Genomic DNA, 23,863 nt, shown 5'->3' on the forward strand with positions numbered 1-23,863 from the left:
CATTACAAGCATGATGATCCTGTAAAATCCACATGATAAAGGAGAACAGAGGTGCAGAAAGCGGCAGTCACGTGCCCAAGTCCACTGCTAGGAAGGGGAAAAACCGGGGTTTGAACTAACATACGTCACCTCCCAAGGCAAAGTTATTTTTGCTGGTAGATGACAGGGTTGCACGGGAAATGGGGCGGAGGTAGGGGGAGCCAGGGAGGCAGGTGCAGTGTTTAGGAAATGGTGTGCACTTGGAGACTGAGTCTGGACGAGAGTGTGGAAGAAGCGGCATTATCAAGAGTGAGGTGGCTCCTCACAGGACAGAATGTTTCCCCCTCAGCCCGCGAGTAGCCTGCTACAGGGGATTCTGGCCGACGATCCCACCACATGCCACCTGGGGGCGCCGCAAGATCGGCTGCCGAGGTTTAGCTAATCTCCAAGCCCCCTGCCCCAGCCCCTCCCTGGGGACACTTCCTTTGAGGCAAAGAAAGACTAGTAACCCAGGCCAGCACCAGGAGCTGGAGGGATGGGTATAAAAGGACTCAGGGCCCCTTCTGAGGTCCCAAAGAGATCATTGTAGGGCCTGGGGTGAGTCATTTCACTCTGGGGAACTCAGTTCCTACACGTTAAATGAAATGGTAATACTACCCATCTCATAAGAGCCACCCTTGAGAATTCAATGAGAATATCTGCAAAGGGCACACAGGAAACACTCAATAGACATATCTTATTATTCTTATATTTACTTTGGAGACCCCCAGGGCTTGGTCCTTAAACTCCTCCTTCTTGTGCTCACAAACACACACACACACACTGGGGGAGCTCACAGTCTTGAGGCTTTTTAAACAACATCTAAACACTCAGCCTCCTCAGGTATAATCACCAGCCTTGAACTCTCCCAAATTCAAGACCCACTATCCAACTACCCACTTGACATCTCCAGTTCTTCCTGGCCCAAACAAATGCTGATCTCAGACCAATTCCTACCAAAAAAAAAGACTTACTCCATTCTGGGATTCTGCATCTCAGTTGGTAGCACTTCCATCCTTGCAGGTACTCAGACCCAAATGTGGAGTCCTCCCCTTCTCCCAAACCCTACACTCCATCCATCTGCAGACCTGCCACCACTGCCTTCGTGAAACAATCATTCCTCATCAGAATGCAATCACCCCTTTTCATCTCTACAATCTCCAGCTTGGGTAGAGCCACCCCCATCTGAACTCCCTCGTCCCATCCTTGCCACCACCATCTCTGTTCAACATAGCAGCCCAAAACTATAAGACAAATCTTTTCCCTCCTCTACTGAGAACCCTCCATGGCTCCCCATTTATGTCACAATAAAAGTCAAAATCCTTTTGGTGGCCTGCAAGTCTGTGTGAATTTATTTATTTGCTTATTTATCATCTGTCATCTGCCCCCCCCAGAATGTCAATTATGCAAAAATTCAAACACTGCCTGGTTCAATAAATATTTCATAAATTAGTTTGATTATTGGAGTCATGGACATTCCCCCAACTTCTACATCACTGTATCACTCCCTCAGTCAAAGACTTGGCATTCACCCTTACCTCCTCTCTCCTCTCAGCCTTCACACCTAGACAGTCACCTCTCCTGTCCCACCTGGACCTCAGCCTCTCTCTTCCCTGAGTTTCCAGTCCCCAGTAGACCCTTTTCAAGCCACCTCCCTGCAGCCCAGATCTACCATAACCTCTCCTGCCCCCCTGCTCTCACACACTCTATAGCTCCCTAGTGCCCTCCACATAAAGCCTGAATTGTGACGTGGCCCACAGTTCCTGCTCTCTTGGGCCCTGCCCACCCTTCCTCCATTCTTCCCCCACTCCCCAGATCCAGCCACCCTGGCCCTTTATGAATTCCACAAGCACACCATGCTCTCTCTCACCTCAGGACATTTGCAGGTGCTGTTCCTGCTGCCTGGAATGCACTTCTCTCCCTTGTCGCCACTCAACTTCTACTCCAAGTTCAGTGTCAGAGTAGCTCTCCCTGCGCCACCCTCCATCCTCCTGTTATGTGTGCCCAGCACCAGGGCCTCTCTTTCAGAACACTTGTCACAGGTTGTAAATAAATTTACCTGTAGAATTATTTGTCCAACATATGTACCCCCCCCACCACACGCACACACACAATCCTTCTAAGGGCAGAAATTAGGCTGTACTGTGCTTCTGGCCCAGTGCCAGCAGACACTTATTGTGGGTATGTTGATTAAATAAATGACTGCACAAACTGTCCCCAAAAGTCTGAGTTTATGTCCAAGGACAAAGGGCCTCCCAGCCTCCTAGCCCACAACTTCTCAACTGTCCACGGTTCCAGGTGTGAGAATCTGGCCTGGCTAGGGGGATGGATGGTGGGGAATGTCCAAATCCCTGGCATCTATTCTACAAAAATCAAGACACTCGGCAATGGGCCTTTGAGCAAGAGAGGAAGGAAGGGGCTTGAGAGGGAGGGTCTGGGTTTGCAAATCAGCCCAGGTTGTGGGCTGCAGCCTGATTCCTGAGGAGTTCATCCATATGAGCTGGGGGCCTCAAGAAGGTGATGTTCAGGTTCAAGGCTCTGATCTCAGGCTCTGGTTCCCTGATCCTCAGTTTAAAACCCAGCCAGAATCCAAGGGAGATTGGGCTTTTATCAGAGAGGCCTTGGGTGTCATATCTTAGGTCGTTGGAAGGCACAGTGGTGGGGGCCTGAAGATCTGAACCCGAAGGATGTTGAGACCCGGCCCAAGTCCGAGGGGGGTGGCCAATCCTGGTCCCTCAAACCAGAGGGCAGAAACTGGCACTCAAAGGGCAGAACCTGGACCGCAAAGGACAGGGATCAGACCCTCAGGAGGAGGAGCCTTGCCTTGAGGGGGTGTGACCTGCACCATCAGGCTGCTTAATGGAGGAGCCTGCTCCTCCAGGAGCGGAGCGTGGTGTGCGGGAGCGTGGTCTAAGCCCTCAGGATCTTGACGGGGAGGCCTGGGCTCTCGGGGGCGGAACCTGGGCCTCTCTGGATTGGGCTTGGGCCCCGGGATCCGCAGGGGCACTCCGGAGCTCAAGCCCGCGGAGGCAGAGGCTCCACCTTGAGCCAAATGCCATTTTCCGTGCGCAGAATGAGCTCAGGCTTCCGCCGCACCTTGTGCGTTCGGTCCACGCTCAGGCGGAAGCGCAGCAGCGTCAGCGCCACAGCCACACGCATCTCAGCCATGGCGAAGTTCTGACCGATGCAATTCCTGGAGGACAGGAAATAGGAGGCTCAGACCCAGCCACTGTATGAGCGAGGTCCCCAGGACTAGGTAAATGACCTCCCCATCTGAACCTCTAACTCCCTTGATGTGTAAAACCTGGACAAAGGCATCATAGAGTTATTAGGAGCATATGAGCCCAGAGCTCGGGACATGGCATACAGTAGATGCTCGATACCCATGGATGATATTGCTTTCTGATGTGTTGAGGCCACAAAAAGAGTACCAGATTGACAATGGAAGTGGTTTCCGCTCCTGATAGGCACATCCCTAACTTTCCAGTGGCCTTGATGTTCCTCCTTTACTTGGCTTGGACTGGGGGAAACTGAGGTTACCTGGGTCCTGCAGAGAAGGGCAGGTAAGCCAGCGCGGAGCGCTCCTGTGGGTTGTCTGGATCAAAGCGATAGGGGTTGTACACCTACGCAAGAACAGCCTCGGGTGAGTCTGGGGACTAGCTCAGCCATCCTAGCCTGGCCCCCTCCCTCAGCCTCCGGAGACCAGCCCAGCTGGACAAAGAGAACCTCATTACAATCCAGCCATACTTGTCTTTTTCAGGCATGACAGGCTCATTCCCACCACAGGGCCTTTGGACTTGCTGTTTCCTCCACCTGGAACACACTTTTCCCCACTATTCATGCTTTTCAGTGTCAGTCTTTTCAGTTTCAACTCAAACCTCTCTTCCTTAATAAGGCCTTCCTCACCATGTAAGCCAAAGTGCCCCCTCCCCCCACCCCACTCCAATTTTTGTTTCCTTCTGGTATTTATCAACACCCAAGATGATCTTTTTTTTATTTTATTTTCTTCCTCGGCACTTTGCTATGAGCTCCACAAGGACAAAAAGAGTATATTCCTCTATCCTCAGTGCCCAGCACTGGGTCTAACCCACAGCACATGCTCAATAAAGGTTTGGTGAGGTAATGAATTATCCATGAATGGGTGAAAAAATTGGAAGAAGGGCACTCAAGCCCTGCACCCAGCCCTACCGTCTGGCTTCCTGGGGTATAGGGGAGGGGAGACCTTGCTGACCAAGGACTGCCCCTTCTGAAAAGGAAGAAGCTGAGAGAAGGGAGGGATGGGACAGGAGCTCACCTTAGAGTCAGGCCACACTCTAGGGTTATAGTGGATCCCGTAAATGCTGATCAGGCAGATGATCCCTGTGGAGAGGGGTAGGGTCAGTGGAGTCAGTGGAGCAGAGGGAAACCAGGGCCTCCTCTGGGTCTCCCTGGAGCCATGCCATTCCCATGAGCCTATCTGCCACTCTTTCCCAACCATCCTTCCCTAAAAAATCCACTCAGGCTACTTTTCCCTAAGAGGTCCTCATCACCTTCTTTCTAGCTACCATGCTGGCCACAGGATCCTTCTCACTCTCACATCCAACATTGCTCCTCCTCAGCTCAGATACCCCCTGAGGATCAAGTTCCAGGGCCTCAGCCTGGCATTCAAGGCCTTTCATTATCTGTACCCCGAGGTTCTGCTCCATAAACATGCTCTCTCTTTTATTTCCAACCTCCAAGATTCACCTCTCGAATTCCCACTTCCAGGCAGCCCTCCTTGCATTCCACCCCAGATACAGCCATCACTCCTTATTTGGGGCTGCCCCAGCCCCTGTCCCACCCTTGAGCCCATCTGTCTTCACCCTGTGTGGCTGGGAATGTCTGTGCCTTGCTGTAGCTTCCCCAGACTGGGTGGTACTCAGGGCTTGGGCCTGGGGATGAGGCTTCTCTAGATAGATGCCTAGCATTGCCCAGGAGAGAACCTGGTCTCCAGGAAATAGCTGGCAACTGAATTAAACTAACCCTTCCTTACCTGCACCCTCACAGGGCCCACCCTGCTACACCCAATCCTTCCTTTCTGCATAGACTCACTCTGTCTCCGCCCCACACATACAAACACACAAACACGCAACTGGGTCTTTCCCCCATCATCCCAGAAGCAGCAGGCTATAAATTGCTGGCTTAACTACAGAGAAGGTGCACCTGGGGCAGGCATGGCCAGGTCCCCATGGGCAATAAAGCAGGCAGGCAGCAGGGAGCACACCGGGGGCACCTTTGGGAATGACGCGCCCATCCGGGAGCTTGATGTCCTCTGTGCAGCGGCGGGTGACCAGGGTCACAGGTGGGAACTGGCGGAGGCTCTCCTTGATGCACATAGTGGTGAAAGGCAGCTGGGTCAGGTCGTCCCTGGAGAATGCAATACATTGGGTGACTAGGGGCCAGGCCATGGTGCCACTCCCCTCCTTGAGACACACACACACACACACACACACACACACACAGGCAATTAAGAGCAACTGCAGGAAACCAGTCCAGATCAAAAACTTGCCCCTACTTAAGGCATTTGCAATTGTGCCCTGCACACACCTCTAACCCTCATCATGTAAAACATCTGATCCATGACCAACAAGAACAGTGCTAGCCTTTTAACTGATGAATCATGTAGAGGTCCAGGGGTACCCTGGGGAGGTGCCAGGACAGCTGGGGGAACCTAGGGTAGCAGCGATTTACCAGCCTATATAGCTCAATTTCAGTGTTTATAAATCCATACATCCTCTCCTTATACTCCTGCCCAACTCTCAGAACCCGAGGCATCCATCTCCATTGTTAAAAAGACAGATTAGAAAGGATTAGCAAGATGTTGAAGATACGATGACACCAATTGAAAGTGCCTCCCTGTTCGATCCCTGGCCTAGCTCAGTGGGTCAGGGATCCAGCATTGCCATGAGGTGTGGTGTAGGCCACAGTTGTGGCTTGTATCCTGTATTGCTGTGACTGTGGTATAGGGCAGCAGCTGTAGCTCCAATTTGACCCCTAGCCTGGGAACTTCCCTATGCCACAGGTGCAGCCCTAAAAAGACAGGAAAGAAAGAAAGAAAGAGAGAGAGAGAGAGAGAGAGAGAGAGAAGGAAGGAAGGAGGGAAGGAAGGAAAGAAGGAAGGAAGAGAGGGAGGAAGAGAGGGAGGAAGGAAGGGTGGGCCTCCCTGAGGTCACAGTTGGAAAGGTTGATACCGAACTGAAAGGAACTGTCACGATAGTCTATGCTTGCATCACCCAGAATCAGCAGCACACAGCACACATCTGAAGTAAATTGGATTTTTTTTTTTTTTTTTTTTTTTGTCTTTTTAGGGCCGCACCCGCGGTGTATGGAGGTTCCCAGGCTAGGGGTCTAATCGGAGCTACAGCTGCCAGCCTACACCACAGCCACAGCAATGCCAGATCCTTAACCCACTGAGCAAAGCCAGGGATCAAACCCGCAACCTCATGGTTCCTAGTCCAATTTGTTAACCACTGAGCCACGATGGGAACTCCAGATGATTATTCCTGATTCTTATACTTCCCTCCACATTGGAATTATACACCATGCCCTTGGCCATGTGATTCTGCAGTAACTTCTGCTCTGGTGGGTGGAGTATAGTCCTACCCCATTCATGTTGGTATTGCCAGGTGACTTGCTTTAGCTAATGGAGTGTTAACATGCAAGCAGAGGTTTTAAATTGTGTGGTTTTTGTGCTTCTGGAGTCTGCTTTGAGGAGAACATGCTCAGTGTGGATTCTGGTCCAAGAATGAGGAGACATGTGGAACAGATATGAACCCAAACTTCAGTTTAGAAACAAACCCACTCAACTCAGTGCAGCCCAGCAGTAACAAGAGTAATATGCAGGCAAGAGCAAGAACTACGTGCAGACAGGAGCAGGAAATACATGCTTGCTGTAAACCACTGAGCTTTGGAGGTGTTTGTTATGAAGCATTACTGCAAGCATGGCTGACTACAATGCTCCTAACTAAGAACTCCTGCATTATGAGGTAGGCATATGCCTTACTGTCATCCCCAACTTTCAGTTGAAGAAATGGAAGTTCAAGAAGCATAAATGGGAGTTCCCGTGGTGGTGCAGTGGTTAACGAATCTGACTAGGAACCATGAGGTTTCGGGTTCGGTCCCTGCCCTTGCTCAGTGGGTTAACGATCCGGCGTTGCTGTGAGCTGTGGTGTAGGTTGCAGACGAAGCTTGGATCCCATGTTGCTGTGGCTCTGGCGTAGGCCGGCAGCTACAGCTCCGATTAGACCCCTAGCCTGGGAACCTCCATATGCCAAGGAAGTGGCCCAAGAAATAGCAAAAAAAAAGAAAGAAAAAAAGAAAAAAAGCCCAGAATTAAACCCACGCACCTACAGCCAACTAACCTATGACAAAGGAGGCAAGAATATACAATGGAGAAAGGACAGCTTGTTCAATAAGTGGTGCTGGGAAAACTGGACAGCCACATGGAAAAGAATGAAATTAGAACACTCCCTAACACCATACACAAAAAAAAAAAAAAAGAAGAAGAAGCGTAAATGATTTGTCTGAGGTTAGACAGTAAGTGGTAGAGAACAGAGAGTCAAACCTAAGGCTCTAAACTCCCCACCATCCCCATGACCCCAAACTGACCACTCCAGCTCCTCCAGCTCCCGGCCTTTCATGACTTCCTGGATCTCTTCCCGGCACTTCTCCTGGTACTCTGGATACTTGGCCAAGTTGAACAGCACCCACGAGAGCCCACTGGATGTTGTATCATGACCTGCAGGCAGATAAGGAGTCTAAATGGAGACTGCTTGAAGATAGTGGAGATGTGATCTTCAGACAAGGCGACCCTTTCCCGTTCTGCCCCCAGCCTCACCCCCATGTCCTCACCCTCAAACATGAAGGTGTCAGCCTCAGCTCGGATGTCCTCATCTGACAGTTCCTTCCCATCTTCATCCTGGAATGGGCAGTAGACTCTGCTCAGCCCACTTCATCCCACCCTCCCTATCCTAAGAATTCTTCCAAAGTTAAGGTATCCCCCCGCCCTTTTATCTTAAGCCAAGCTGCAGGGGAAAAGATTCAACTTGTCTAAGAAAGATGGAAAGAGAGAGGGCCAAAGGTGAGAGGAAGAAGAGGTTTCTTATTTCTTCAGCAGCTCCCAGCACCAAGCATCCTGCCAGATGCCCAGCAACTTGTGATCAGGTCCTACAATTATCACATTGTAAATGAGGAGACTGAGGCTCAAAGGGAAGGCTTGGATGACTAAGGCCAAACATCCCTGAAGCAGCAGAGCTAGAAATGGAATCCAGGACTGTCTGAATCCAGAACCCAGTGCTGCTCAAAAATTCCACAGAAGCACCGATAATAGATGACCACTTCTCTCTGTAAGTATCACATTTCTTCAAGCCTTTGTATGTCTTCTTTGTAAGTGTTGTTGGCTGAATTGTGTCCCTCCCCACCCCCACCTTGGAACTCATATGTTGAAATCCTAACCCCCAGTACCTTAGAATGGAACCTTTTATGGAGATAAGGCTTTTGCAATGGTAATTAAATTACAATGAAGTCATTAGGGTGGGCCCTAATCCAGTATGAATGGTGCCCTTACAAGGAGATGGGGGAGTTCCCTGGTGGCTCAGCTGATTGTGGATCTGGCATCGTCACAGCTGTGGTGCAAGTTTGATCCCTGACCTGGGAATTTCTGCGTGCCATGGAAGCAACCAAAATAAGGAAGAAGAGATGAGGAACCAGATGTGCACAGAAGGAAGACAATGTAAAGCAGAAGTGAAGAGGGCCAGCTACAAGCCAAGGAGAGAGGCCTCAGAAGAAACCGGCCCTTAATCTCAACATTCTAACCCCCAGACTGAGAAAATGGATTTCTGTTGTTCACACCACCCAGCATGTGGCACCCTGTTCTGGCAACCCTAGCAAATGAACACATTCCTACATGTTCTGCATCTGCCTACATTCTAGATCCATGGTAGTTTGGATGTCTGTCATTTTACACAGTTGCTGCAACTTGTGAGGTGGCTTGTCCTGGGCAGGGCTCCACCTTCCAGGGTCCGGCCTCACCCTGGCCAGGAGCAGCACATCAATGAAGTCCAAGTTCTTGCCCTGCTTGGCCTTAAGCCAGGCCTCAGCCCCCTGTTGGCGTAGTGCCCGCCGCCGCTCCTGGATGACTTCTGTAGTAAAACGGTGCACGGTGTCACAGGCCTTTCGGAAACGCCGGCCTTCTGCTGTACAGTAGTAGATGAAGTCGATGTGGAGATGCAGGCGATATTGGCGTTGGACCACCAGTGCACTCAGCTGAATGATGGCTGAGATATAGTCACTCATCTTCCTGCAAGGGAGAAGAAGGCCATGAGCATAGGCTGGTACCCTAAGACAAACTTCCTCTCCCAGTGGGTAGGTGACAACGAGATGACCCATATTAACTCTGTTTTCTTATTTTATTGGGTTTTTTTGTTGTTGTTTGGTTCTGGGGAGGTGGGTGGCCATGCCGTGCAGTGGCTTGATGTGGGATCTCAATTCCCAGAACAGAGATAGAAACTGAGCCACAGTGGTAAAAGCACTGAATCCTAACCACTAGACCACCAAGGAACTCTCCTTATTTTCTTGTATTTTTTCTTTCGCCACTCCCACAGCATGCAGAAGTTCCCAGCCTAGGAATTAAACCAGTGCCATAACAGTGACCTGAGCCACAGGAATGACAATGCCCAGGTCTTTAACCTGTTGAGCCACCAGGGAACTCCTGTTGTCTTGGGGGGGTTTTTGTTTGTTTGTTTGTTTGTTTTGCCTTTTTAGGGCCACACCTGCAGCATATGGAAGTTCCTAGGCTAGGGGTTGAATTGGAGCTACAGCTGCTGGCTTTCACCACAGGCACAGCAATGCCACATACTTAACCCACTGAGCAAGGCCAGGGATTGAACCCGAATCCTCATGGACCCTAGTTGGTTTCATTAAACACCGAGCCAAAAAGGGAACTCCCTTTTCTTGTATTCGTGATGCTCTGCCATCTAGGGCCTCACTGACCGTAGAGATATACCTCTCCCAGGACTAGCCACTTCTTAAAGAGAGCAATTGACTTTCCCAGGGTATGCTTTTCTTTTGCAAACCAACCGATCCAGAGTCTATACTCCAAACATGATTAGGCTGAGCCATTACCTCCCTGCCTTAATCTCCCCAGGGCCAGGCACTGGATAACTCAGAGCACCCCTATGCCCCAGAGCCTGCTGAAATTATTCAAACTAGCCAACCCTAAGCCACTATACCCTGCTTTTCCCATTCCTTCCCATAGAAACCCCTCAAAAAGGTTTTTGCCATGCTTTCTCCTGGTGTTTCCCCATGTGACCCTATGTGGTGTGGCATGCCTGCACATGTTGGAAACTATAAGTAACAAACTATCTTTTCAATGACAATTGTCTCCTGATCTGTTGGTCTCACCATATCTGAATAAAGCTAATTTCTAGGTACACTTTTGAGGGGCTGTGTCCATAGTACGTGGAAGTTCCCAGGCCAAGAATCAAACCTGTGCCACAGCAGTGACAACATCAGATCCTTAACCTGCTGAGCCACGAGGGAACTCCTAGATACATTTTAAAACAGGCCCCAAAAGGGATGAGGACTTCCAAAATGGATGTAGCAGCACTAAAATTAAATGTCTGTGACCCACAGAGTAGGAAAAAATATTTGTAAATTATATATCTGAAGAGGAGCTTGTATCTAAAATACATAAAGCGTCCTTAAAACTCAATAATAAAGAGTTTCCCTGTGGGGAGTTTCTGCCGTGGCTCAGCAGTTAATGAACCTGACTAGTATCCATGAAGATGCAGGTTCGATCCCTGGCCTCGCTCAGTGAGTTAATGCTCCAGCATTGCCATGAGCTATAGTGTAGGTCACAGACGTGGTTCAAATCCTGCATTGCTGTGGCCAGCAGCTACAGCTCCAATTCAACCCCTAGCCTGGGAATATCCATATGATGTGGGTGCAGCCCTAAAAAGATGAAAGACCAAAAAAAAAAAAAAAAAAAAAAAAAAAAAAAAAGAGTTCCCCCGAGGCACAGTGGGTTAAGGATCTGGCATTCTCACTACATTGGTTTGGGTTGCTGCTGTGGTGTGGGTTTGATCCCTGGCTGGGAAACTTCCTCATGCTGCAGACACAGCCAAAAAGAAAAAAAAAAAAAACCCTCAATAATAAAAAAGATATGAGTCCCCAGTTGTGGTTCAGTGGGTTAAGAACTCAACACAGTGTCCATGAGGATGCAGGTTTAATCCCTGGCCTATCTCAGTGGGCTAAGGATCCAGTGTTGCTATGGCATAGGTCACAGGTGTGGCTCAGATCCGGTGTTGCCATATGGCTCAGATCAGCTGTGGTGTCTGGCAGCTGTGGCTCTGATTTGACCCCTGGCCTGGGAACTTCCATATGTCTCAGGTATGGCCATAAAAAGAAAATAAATAAATAATGTTTTTTAAAAAGACTTTTTTTAATTGGCTTAAATTGTTATTTTAAAATGGACAAATAATATGAATAGACATTTCTCCAAAGAAGATATACAAATGGCCAATGAGTATGTGAAAAGATGCTGAATAGCATTAGCCATTAACTGAAATAAGACTCCTACAAGGTCCAGAGTAACAGAGTCAGCAGCTTTTTAATGAGGACCTACTATGTGCTGCAAACTTGCCAGTCATTTTGTCCATTATTTCTTATATCTCCACTTAGACTATAAGCTCCAAGGAACTTGGACTTAGTCTCACCACCATATCCCCAATAACTAGCATAATGCTAGGCTTGTAGTAGGTACACAGCAAACATTTGCAGAATGGATGAATGAACCATGGCAATGGCTGTTTTACGTATTCATTCAACAAATGTTCACTGAGCATCTACTGTGTCCCGGGGCAGTACTACATCATTTTATCCTTTAAGCATATCTCAGAAGGTCAGGGATTGTCACCCTTACTTTACAAAGAAACTGAGGCTCAGAAAGTGTGATGAGGAATACTTTCCAAAGACCATATACTTTTCGTGGAGAAATGAGTGAAGCTAGAATTTACCTACCATCTACTGTGTGCCAAGCTACTGACTCACATTATCTCACTTAATTCTCATTCAGTGACTATTGGGATGGAATGAAGATGTCCATTTGAGGGATAAGGAAATAGGATCAGAGAGGTTATGTCAGTTTCCTGGAACCACACAGTCCAAGAGTGACAGAGCATCAGCAGCATAGGAATGTCTAACATCTAAGAGTTTCCCTTTTCCTTCCAGCACCTCCCCGCTGGAGCAGCTGGCTCTGTGTTCCCCAGGGAAGTCGCACTTACTCCTGGCAGTTGCTATTGTAGCTGAAGACACATTTCTGAAGACTGTCCAGGGTCATGAGGCTGACATGCTCAAACATGTCAAGGGAGACCACTGAGCCCTCCGCCAGGCGCCGCCATTTTGCCTGAAAGAGAGGGAGGCATAGCCAATGGGTGTGGAAACCACAGACTTTCAGCCAGCCTGACCCAGTTGCAAGCTCACTGCAAGCCCACTTTAGAGATAAAGGAAGCTTTATCTGACATCACATGGCTTCCTGACATCACATGGCTTGCCCATGAGTTGGAGCCTGGACCAGTCTCACTCCCCGGATAGCCTCTTCCTAAGAAAACTTGGGACTCACATGCATAATATTGGTGCACTGGTTGAATATCTTCATGTAGGGCTTTAGAATGTCAAAGTGGAAGGCAGGTGTCAGCATACGGCGGTGCCGGCTCCACTTGTCACCTTTGCTGAGCAGCAACCCATCTCCTGGGCCCAGGAGACGAAGGTTAGGGACCTCTCCTATCACTCTGAAACACTCCAAGAAACCCCATGCCACCCCCTCTTCCTCGAAGCCCAAACTCCAGCCTACCCAGTCCCATGCTCACCCAGCCAAGGTTTCAGGAAGCCATAGAAAAGGTCATCCTTGGGGGCAATAGCAGCTGTGGAGAGAGAAGAGATGATGCTTCAAAACAGAGTTCTGATTTGGAGTGGATAAGCAATGAGATCCTACTGTATAGCACAGGGAACTATATCTAGTCACTTGTGATGGAACATGATCGAGGATAATGTGAGAAAAAGAATATACATATATATGTATGACTGGGTCACTTTGCTGTACAGTAGAAATTGACAGAACACTGTAAATCAACTATAATGTAAAAAATAAAAATCATTTAAAAAAAAGAAAAGGAAAAAAATAAAGTTACAAAGGCAAAAAAAAAAAAAAAAACCAACCCCAGAGTTCTGGGAGTTCCCTTTGTGGCTCAGTGGGTTAAGAACCCAGTGTTGTCTCCGTGAGGATGTGGGTTCGATCCCTGGCCTCACTCAGTCAGTTAAGGATCCAGCATTGCTGCAAGCTGCGTCACGGGTCACAGATGCAGCTCGCATCTGGTGTTGCATAGCTGGGGCCAACTGTTGCCAGATGTGACTTCAATTCGACCCCTGGTCTGGGAACTTCCATACGCCATAAATGCAGCCACACAAAAAGAAAAAAAATAGAGTTCTGACCCTTGGCCTCTGCTATGACCTCCTTAGGTCTCTACTCTGGCCTCTGACCTCCTACCTCACCCCTCCAATCCAATCTACCACACCTACCCTAGAAAGATTCTTATAACACACTGATCTGAACACGAGCCTCCCCTGCTCAAAGATCTCCCATGGCTCCCTATTGCCCTTGTAAAAAAGTTCAAGCTCAAGCTAGCACTGAAGGCCCTGCCCCCTCTTTCTGCTATATGGCTCTCCAATCTCATCCTTCAGCATATACCAAATAACCCCACCTGCTGTGCCTCACTTCCAAACCTTTTCCCAGTCTGCTCTCTATCCAGAAAGGCCTTCTTCAGCTGAGTCTTCCCCTAATCCACCTCCCTCTTTTCTGCCAACTCAGGCTATCTGAACTATATTTTCTGTGCTCCCAGCCTCCAACCGAACCCCACCCAGTCTGTCCCACACCCTGGACCCAGGAGGATCTTATCTGACTCTAGATCTGATCATGTCCCTTCCTGCCAACACACCCACTAGCGTCAAGCACCAGGTGCTCAGCCCATTTTCAAAGCCCTGAATGATCCACCCCAGTCCAGACCACTCTCAAAACACCTCTATTCTCCACCACCACCACCCTTCCCCACACACATTCAACTTTCTAACATCACAGAACTTTTCTCAGCTCTTTGAAAAGCCATGTTCTGGAGTTCCCGTCGTGGTGCAGTGGTTAACAAATCCGACTAGGAACCATGAGGTTGCAGGTTCAGTCCCTGGCCTTGCTCAGTGGGTTAAGCGTCCGGCGTTGCCGTGAGCTGTGGTATAGGTTGCAAACTCGGCTCAGATCTGGTGTTGCTGTGGCTGCGGTGTAGGCCAGCAGCTACAGCTCTGACTAGACCCCTAGCCTAGGAACCTCCACATGCCATATGCCACAAGTGCGGCCCTAGAAAAGATGGAGAAAAAAAAAGAACGAACGAAAAGAAAAGCCATGTTCTCTCTATGCTCTGAGTCTTTCCACCAGGGGCCCTCTCTGCCTCAGACACTCTCCCCTTATTCTTCCAATCTGCCTGGATGCCACTCCCTCTCTCACTAATCAATCTGGATTGTATCCATCCAGTTAAAAGCTCCTTGAGGGGAAGGACCTTATTGATCACTAATATATCAGTGCTAAATAATTTTTTACTGTATGAATGAATTAACCAAAGTATGAATGAATGAAAAAAATCAATGGAGGGATGGGTGGATGAATGGATGGATAGATGGATAGATGGATGGATGATTAGATGAGTGAGTAAGTGAATCCCCTTCTGTGTGTTGAATAATTTTGACAGAATAGGCAGGGCCCAAGAAGAAAGTACCTGAAACTCAAGTAATGTCAATTTTACCTGAAATATGACTCAACCACCTACACACACACTCCCCAGAAATTGGCCAATTGTACACACAGTCATCTGTCCATTCATTCTCCCATTCAACACACCTCTTCTGCCAACTTTCTATGCCCAACCCATGTTGGGCGATGCTGGGGGCCCAGAGATGGCTCAGCTCCACACCCTACCTGGAGGACCTCCGGGTGGGGTGGGAAAGGGAAGCAGAGGCACGCCATGCAATTAGAAAGTAGGTGTGCCAGGAGCAGAGGGAGGTACAGCAAAAGGGCTGCTGGAAGTCAAGACAGACTTCCAGGAAGAAGATGTATTGGAGGACGAGGTGGAAGCTGAGTCACTCCTCTACCTTCTGGGCTCTGGAATCTAGGCTAGGCCCCTCAGGGGTCTTTCTGACACACAAATCTGTCCATTGGCTGTCCTGCTCAAATCCTCCCATGGCTCCCTATCACTCCCAGGATAATACACAAGCTCCTTCACTTTGTACACAGATACTCTGAGTCCAGCTCCTGTCTCATTTCCTCCTTCTCTCTATGCATTGTCTTCACTCCACAGACCCTGAAGTCACCTGAATTCACCTGGCACCTTTTATACATCTGTACCTTTTCACTTAGGACTTTCCACCTGGGAACTCTCATCTGACAAACTCCCATGTATCCTCCAAAGCCTGCTTTCACTGATGCCTCGTCCAGGAAACCTTCTCCAAACCTCCCCATCTGAACCCTTGCTCTGTCATCCTCAGGCCCCTCCTCTAATCAAACCCTGACCACTTGATGCCAGGAAAGGCTGTGTCAGGGCTGCCTCTCTAATCACTTTCCCCTCCAGTAACAAGAGGATGGTAACATCTACCATGGAGGAAGTCATATGAGAAAAGCCCCCACAAGGTGCCCAGCAGGAAGCTGCATATTACTATGGTTGATAGCTTGGTCTTTGGGCCAGTGAGGTCTGGGTTCAAATGCCAGCCTTACCACTAACTGGTTGTATAAACTTAGGCAAGAAAATAGAACCATCCTGCCTGAGTCATGGCATCCCTATAAAAACCCAGTGAACTAATGTGCTCCTGGCACACAGTAGATGCTCATTAAATATTTGTGCACATAAATGAATAATTAACCAACAGTTGGCAATTTTTACCACTATGACTATAACTATTGCTTACTGGTGATGAGAACTTGTGAGATAAGTATCTGGGTCCCCAGCTCACAGAACTCTAGTAGGAAAAAACGAATACACAGACACCATAGAAAACAGTTTGGTGGTTCCTTGAAAAGTGAGACCTCACAACTCTACAACTAGGTATCTACAAGAGAAATGAAAATACATGTCCAAAATATGTACACATATGTTCAAAGCAACATTATTCATAACAGCCAAAAGGTAGAGACAACTCAATGTTTGTCAACAGATTAATGGATAAACAAAAGTGATATATCCATATACCTATACAATATTACACAGCCTTAAAATGGAATGACATACAGATGGCCAGTAGGCACATGAAAAAATGCTCAACATCACTAATTATTAGAGAAATGCAAATTAAAACTATAGTGAGGTACCATCTCACGCCAATCATAATGGTCATCGGTAACAAATCTGCAAGTAATAAATGCTGGAGAGGGTGTGGAGAAAAGGGCACCTTACTCCACTGATCATGGGAATGTAAATTTGTACAACCACTATGGAAAACAGTATGAAGATTCCTCAGAAAACTTAATATAGAGCTACCACATGATCCAGCAATCCCACTCCTGGGCATATATCTGGATGAAGCTTTCATTGAAAAAAGATGCATGCACCCCTATGTTCATTGCAGCACTATTCACAATAGCCAAGACATGGAAACAACGTAAATGTCCATCGACAGATGAATGAATTAAGAAGATGTGGTACAGGAGTTCCCATCATGGCTCAGTGGTTAACGAATCCAACTAGGAACCACGAGGTTGTGGGTTCGATCCCTGGCCTTGCCCTAGGTTAAGGATCTGGCGTTGCCATGAGCTGTGGTGTAGGTCACAGACATGGCTTGGATCCTGGGTTGCTGTGGCCCTGGTGTAGGCCAGCGGCTACAGCTCCGATTAGACCCCTAGCATGGGAACCTCCATACACCATCGGAGCGGCCCTAGAAAAGGCAAAAAGACAAAAAAAGAAAAAAAAGAAGAAGAAGATGTGGTACAGATACACAATGGAGTACTACTCAGCCATAAAAAAGAATGAAATAATGCCATTTGCAGTAACATGGATGCAACTAGAGATTCTCATACTAAGTGAAGTAAATCAGAAAGAGATGAATGCCATATGATATCACTTACATGTGGAATCTAAAATATGGCATGAATTGGAGTTCCCATCGTGGCTTAGCAGTTAATGAACCTGACTGGCATCCATGAGGACACAGGTTCGATCCCTGGCCATCCAGTGGGTTAAGGATCTGGCGTTGCCATGTAGGTCACAGACATGGCTCAGATGCTGTGTTGCTGTGGCCCTGGCATAGGCTGGTGGCTACAGCTCCAACTGGACCCCTGCCTGGTAACTTCCATATGCTACAGGTGCAGCCCTAAAAAGATAGAAAGACAAAAAAAAATAGATAAATTAAAAAAATAAAATATTGCAGAAATGGACCTATCTACAAAACAGAAACAAAGTCATGGGCACAGAGAACAGACTTGTGGTTACCAAGAGGGAGGGGGAAGAAAGTGGGGGTGGGAGAAGTGGGATAGACTGGGAGTTTTGGGTTAGTAGATGCAAACTATTACATCTGGAGTAGATAAGCAATGAGGTCCTGCTGTACAGCACAGGAAACCGTATCCACTCTCTTGGGATATAACATGATGGAAAATAGTATGAGGAAAAGAATGTGTATATATGTATGAATAGGTCACTGTATTGTACAGCAGAAATTGACACAACACTGTAAATCAACTATACTGTAATAAAAAAAAATTTTTTTAAAGGAATGAAGTCCTGCAAAGTGGATGAACCTCAAAAACACTATTCTGAGTGAAAGAAGTTCGTTGCAAAAGACCACATTTTGCATAATTTCTTTCCCATGATATATCTAGAAAAGGAAAATCCATAGAGACTGAAAGTCAATTAGTATTTACCACTGGATGAAAAGAACGGAGTAATGGGGAGGGAAGTGATTCCTTAATGGGTACAGAGTGTTTTATGAGCTGATGAAAAGGATTTGTAACTAGGAAGAGTTGACTAATAGCTGCCCAATACTGAGAACACACTAAATACCTTACACTTTAAAATAATTAATTATATGGCAGTTCCCATTATGGCTCAACAGTAACGAATCCGACTAGTATCCATGAGGACTTGGGTTCAATCCCTGACCTTGCTCAGTGAGTTAAGGATTTGGCGTTTCCATGGGCTGTGGTGTAGGTCGCCGACCAGCTTGGATACCACTTTGCTGTGGCTGTGGTGTAGGCTTGCTTGCAGCTATAGCACTGATTTCACCCCTAGCCTGGGAACTTCCATACGCCATGAGTGTAGCCCTTAAAAAAAAAAAAAAAAAAAAAAAAAAGGCAAAATAATTAGTTATGTATGTATGTGATTTCACTGCCACAAAAAAAATGAATATATAAAAACAAGCTACAATTATATGCCTATATATCATGGTGTGTCTTTCATAAAGCATTTTCACCTACTTTCTTCCATTGACACTCTCTATCCCAATGGCCCCTTAGAAGATGAAGAAATAGAGCTTCCAAGAGGAGCAGGCCTTTCTCAGGGCCCATCGGCAGAATGGGTTTAAGCCCAGAGGAGGAAGCCCCACAGGTGGCCCAGAGGAGGCCCCACTGGGAGGATAGAATCTACGACTTGGGGCCAGGCTTGTCCAATCTCAGTCAGGTAAGCACGGAGGAGCACAGACACCTGGGGCCAGGAGGCCTGACTCTAGGCTGCCCTTCCTGACTCACAGCCCCACCCTCCCCAAGCTGGAGTCCCCCAGCTGGCTCCTCCAGTGGGGCAGGCAGTGGATATCCTGCCTGTCCTGAGAAAGAGGAGGGGAGAGGAGAGGAAGAGGCGTGAGCACCTACTAAGTGCTAAGCTTATGATAGGGGTTCTACCCCCTTTTTACTTGGAGTCTCACAACCATGCAGGATGATCCTCAGAAAACAGATGCTCTGACATGATGGAAAGAGAAGATGGAGAGGAGGGGAAAACAAAGGAAAAGAAGATATTAAACAGGCAGAGGAGAAGAAACACTTATTAGCAACTACTCACACTGTAATACTGAGTCTTCACAACCACCCCATTTCGCAGATCAGAAACTGAGGCCCTAAGAAGCTGGATGACTTGCTGGGTCACACAGCAAGTACATGCACCAGCCTGGATTCAAACCCAGTCCATCCATGTCCAGGCCCAGGCGTCTTGCCACAGTGTGATGCCCATCCCTTGGAAGAGTCCTTTCATGCTTCTGCCCTTCCTGGGGTCTAGCTTCCCCTCTTTGTTCAGTGGGGTTGGTTATCCCCTTAAAAGACAATAATGGAGGACAATGAGGCATGAGGAGGGCCTAGCTGGGAGAGGAAAGATGGCAGCCCCTTCCTCTTTCACGGTTCTAAGGGATAGCCTTGCAGGTGTTTTCCAGATGTGGGTCTGTAAAGGCCAAAGCTAAGGCCAGAGGTCCTAAAATTCCTAAAGCTCTTAATTTCCCATCCTTCTCTCTCAAATGTCCCTTGATGCCTCTGGAGATGCCCAGGTATAGGTGAGGCCACCCTGAAGGTCCAGATCCTCACTTATGAGGAAGATAGAAGACACAGACAGATACATTCAGCCCTGAATGGTGAGGACCAAGAATGAGAGTCCAGAGGAGAGAGCTATGGTCAATCTGGGGAGTCAGGGGAGGCTTCCTGGAGGAGGGGGGTTATTAGAGCTGCATGTTGAAGGCTGAGCAAGAGCTTGCCAAATATACTTAAGAATTCTACACCTTGGGGTAGGTATGGACTGCAGAAGGGAGAAGACATTCTTCTACATCTCCCTCTCAGCCAGTCAGAGTCAGTTCAGGTGAAGAGAGTAGGCTCCAGGCTGGAATAGCCACAGTGGTAGTGTCAGAACCCAAGATGGGAGTGCCATGGCTTAGAATTGAGTAACAACCATTTAACAAATGCTTGGGCAAACAATTGCCTGTCCAAACATGGCTCTGACTCTGAGAGGTGGGCATCCTCTCAAATTTCCTGGGACTCTTAGATATTGTCACACATTTTCCCACTATCTGTGTATCATCATTTTGGCTTTGATGAACTCCTATTCATCCTTCAAAGCCATACTCAAATAGCCCTTCCTCTGGAGAGCCCACCTGCCTAGAAGCCCAGATAGGCTCTAGAAGTTGAGGGTTTATCCTTCACTCAGAGGCCCAGTTCACCTACCTGACGCACCCACCACGGGCTTGATATAGTCAGGGTGCACCAGAACCAACAGTGGAAGGACAGGTCCAATCCACACCAGGATCACATGGTGCATGTTGTCCAGCACCTTCTTCTCAGCTCGGAGGCCCATCTCATTTGGGAGATACTGCAAGAGGTGGTGGGAAAGGGTAGTGAGAAGGTGCCCAGCCCTGGCTTCCATGAGCCCTTCCCTCCCACCAGCTCCCCTGCCCTCAAAATAAGCCAAGAAGGGCATATGATTGTGAGCCTTTGGCTGCACCTCCCTGAGCCTCCAATCCCTCATCTGAAAACTGGGGAGGAAAATCAACTTTTCTGAGAGCAGTTGAAAGGATTCATGAAATAGCAAAGTGAAAGAGCCTCAGCATAAGGCCTGACACATGGCTGATAAAACAATAGAAGTTGAGTTCCCGTCGTGGCTCAGTGGTTAAACGAATCCGACTAGGAACCATGAGGTTGCAGGTTCAATCCCTGGCCTTGCTCAGTGGGTTAAGGATCCGGCGTTGCTGTGAGCTGTGGTGTAGTTTGCAGATGTGGCTTGGATCCCACATTGCTGTGGCTCTGGCGTAGCTCCAATTCAACCCCTAGACTAGGAACCTCCATATGCCACAGGAGCGGCCCAAAAAATGGCAAAAAGACAAAAAAAAAAAAAAAAAAGTAGCAGTAAACACAATAATGATAAAGGTTGGCATTTATCAACTACTTCTATGTTAGTATTCAAATATTATAGCATTTTTCTCTTTAATGCAGTGTTAGGCACTGCTGTGGGCATTTTTCATAGATTCATACATTTGACACAAGCAAGAACCCTATGGTGTAGCTGCTACTATTTTCCCCATTTTACTTTAGTCATAAAGGTTAAATGACTTGTCTTAAATTATAGGTGAGTAAAGGATTGTCTTGGTTTGGGCTCCCCCAGAAGCAGGACCCAAGACAAGGGTTCTAGGGCAAACAGTTTATCTAGGGGGGCGGGGTGATCCCCAGAAACATGGGTGGGGAGAGGAGAAGTGAGAGAGGAAAGTTAATCAGTAAATGGTTGTCAAGGAAATTACCTCCATGGGAAACATAGGCTCAGTCCCACTGGGGACTGGGGGATAGCTATCTCAGTGGAAACCCACAAGAGGGTGAAGGGAGCTGGGGTGTTCATACACCAACTTCCCCAGTCCCACAGTTACCAGCTGAGGGCATTACCTTTGAAGTTCATGGTACACCCAGGCAGAGTGGGCTTCAGCTGCTAGAGAAGCCCTAGAACACAGGTACTAACAGCTAGAAGCAGCCTATTGCAGCCAGAAACGGGCCTAAAGGCTGTGAACCAGCACTAGCATTATCTGCCACATTGGCAAAGGCAGGATTTGACTACATGCCACCAAGCCCCAAAACACCTGCTCTTAGCCAACATGATCTATGAGGCAGAGGCTCAGTGTCAGATGGATCTGAGCTCAAATCCATCCTCTGAAGCTGTGTGACCTTGAGCAAATCACTCAGCCTCTCTGAGCTCCAAAGATCAAGTCCATAATGTAGGCCAGACCCATCCTTATTTCACAGGCTATGAGAATTGGGAGAGCTCAGGTACAAAAGAGCCTCACCCAGTGCCTGACCAGTGGTAAGGCCTAGCAATTGCAAAACGAATGAATGAATGAATGAATGAGCAAATGATTCCTCTCTGTTTCCTATGTCTCCTGACAGGCTCAGCCCTGAGCCTGTCCATACCCAAGGGAGATCATGGCCTCATCCAGGTCTCATAGACCCCCGAGACAGGATGGGCCCACATGGTCAAGGCTGGACTTCAGAACTGGCTCTGGCCAACTGCCTAAGGTAGCTGCACCTGGCTATCTCTTGGACCACCATCCAAGCCAGGGGGCTTCCTGGAGTAAGGGCGTTGGACATGGGGCATAAAAATATGAGTAGAAGTTCATCTAACAGAAAAGAATATTCTGGGAGTTCCCGCCGTGGCTCAGTGGTTGATGAATCTGACTAGGAACCATGAGGTTGTGGGTTCAGTCCCTGGCCTCAGTCAGTGGGTTAAGGATCTGGCGTTGCCCTGAACTATAATGTAGTTCGCAGATGTGGCTCGGATCCTGCGTTGCTGTGTCTGTGGTGTAGGCCGGCGGCTACAGCTCTGATTGGTCCCCAGCCTGGGAACCTCCATATGCCGCGGGTGTGGCCCTAGAAAGACAAGAAAAAAAAAAGAAAAGAAAAGAAAAAAAGAGGAAAGGATATTCTGAGCAGAGGGCACAGTTTTGGCAAAGGACATGGAGGTGGCAAGTCAGAGGCTTGTTGCAGGAGCAGGAAGTCATTCTGTGGGACTAGAGGGAGATGGTAGAACAGGTGAAGAGGGTGAGAATGGGAATCTAAAAGATCTTGAACTCCAGCTGAGGATCTGGGACTTTCTCAGGACAGCAATGGGGAGCCATGGAGGGTGTGTGAGCAGGAGAGGGACATGGTTGGATTCAAGAATCCTGGGGCCAGGATGGGGGATGGACTGGAGGGATGAGACTGCAGGTAGGAGCCCAGTGAGAAAGCTGGACCATGGAACAGTAGGAGAGGAGGAGATCTGAGCAGGGGTTGGAGATTGGAAGAGAGGGAGAAGGGAGATTTGGGCTCAAACAGGTAAAACTTGGTGCATGCTGGCTCCAGGGGGATAATTCCCAAAACTAAATAAAATGAATGTTCCTTGCACTATTGAGTGTAAATGTGTCTCCTTCTCCCTTCTTCTGAGATACTCACTCCTAGCAGTATCTAAACTATTTCTAGAATCACTTGATACTTCCAATCTCTGCAGGACCCAGGAGTGGAATACATACATCCACCACCATGTGGCAGGCTCAGTGCCAAGCCTGCCTCAGATGTGACTTCAGGATTCATTGAAACAATCCCATGAGCACAGGGGGTGATATAGTTTGCTCAAGGTCACACAGGCAGCACATGATAGAGCCAGGCAAGTCCACATTGATAACCACTCCCCAAAGTCTTCCTCCAAGTTCATCATGAGACCTGAATCAGGAAGGTCTCCACCACTGACACTCCATTTCATTTAGGCCTGGAAGGGGGACAAGGTGAGTCCAGCAGGGAAGTAGGGGCTGGATTCTGGGGCCCCAAAAGCTGCAGCAACCTCAGGAATCTGGCTTTCTCTCTTCTGACATCTGAAGCCCTTTTAGAAAAGTCCATCCTGGAATTCCCATCATGGCTCAGCAGTGTTGAACTCAACTTAGATGCATGAGGATGTGTGTTCCATCCCTGGCCTCGCTCAGTGGGTTAAAGATCCAGTGTTGCCATGAGCTGTGGCGAAGGTCGCAGATGCAGCTGGGATCCTGTGTTGCTGTGACTGTGGTGTAGGCCAGAAACAACAGCTCCAATTAGACCCCTAGCCTGGGAACCTCCATATGCTGCAGGTGCAGGCCTAAAAAGAGAAGGAAAGAAAGAAAGAGAGAGGGAGGGAGGGAGGGAGGAAGGAAGGAAAGAAGGAAGGAAGGAGGGAGAGAGGGAGGGAGGGAAGGAAGGAAGGAACAGAAGGAAAGAAGGAAAGAAAGAAAAGAAAAAGTCCATCCTTTCTCATCTAGAAGCTAGAGTGACAGAGAGTAGAGAGCTAAGATCAGG

General features: G+C 48.2%; 1 protein-coding gene across 1 annotated transcript in view; it reads right to left on the reverse strand.

The window, feature by feature from the left end:
• Positions 1-2,230: 2,230 nt before the first annotated feature.
• The window catches only part of CYP4F22 (cytochrome P450 family 4 subfamily F member 22), a 29,420-nt gene continuing 7,787 nt past the window's right edge, over positions 2,231-23,863 (reverse strand). Inside the window, exons 3-13 of the mRNA XM_003354125.4 lie at positions 20,252-20,396; positions 12,903-12,956; positions 12,656-12,783; positions 12,318-12,439; positions 9,067-9,334; positions 7,888-7,954; positions 7,645-7,774; positions 5,270-5,403; positions 4,313-4,377; positions 3,559-3,641; positions 2,231-3,211 (exon numbers count right to left, since the gene is read on the reverse strand). Of these exons, the coding sequence (XP_003354173.1) occupies positions 3,034-3,211; positions 3,559-3,641; positions 4,313-4,377; positions 5,270-5,403; positions 7,645-7,774; positions 7,888-7,954; positions 9,067-9,334; positions 12,318-12,439; positions 12,656-12,783; positions 12,903-12,956; positions 20,252-20,396 (1,374 nt within the window). The 3' untranslated portion in view covers positions 2,231-3,033. The remainder of the gene's footprint in view (positions 3,212-3,558; positions 3,642-4,312; positions 4,378-5,269; positions 5,404-7,644; positions 7,775-7,887; positions 7,955-9,066; positions 9,335-12,317; positions 12,440-12,655; positions 12,784-12,902; positions 12,957-20,251; positions 20,397-23,863) is intronic.

This window comes from Sus scrofa, chromosome 2 (assembly GCF_054392235.1).
Source record: "Sus scrofa isolate SSC_HxYL_T2T_F1_AM1 chromosome 2, Sscrofa_HxYL_maternal_Yorkshire_Landrace_v2.0, whole genome shotgun sequence".
Lineage (NCBI taxonomy): Eukaryota > Metazoa > Chordata > Mammalia > Artiodactyla > Suidae > Sus > Sus scrofa.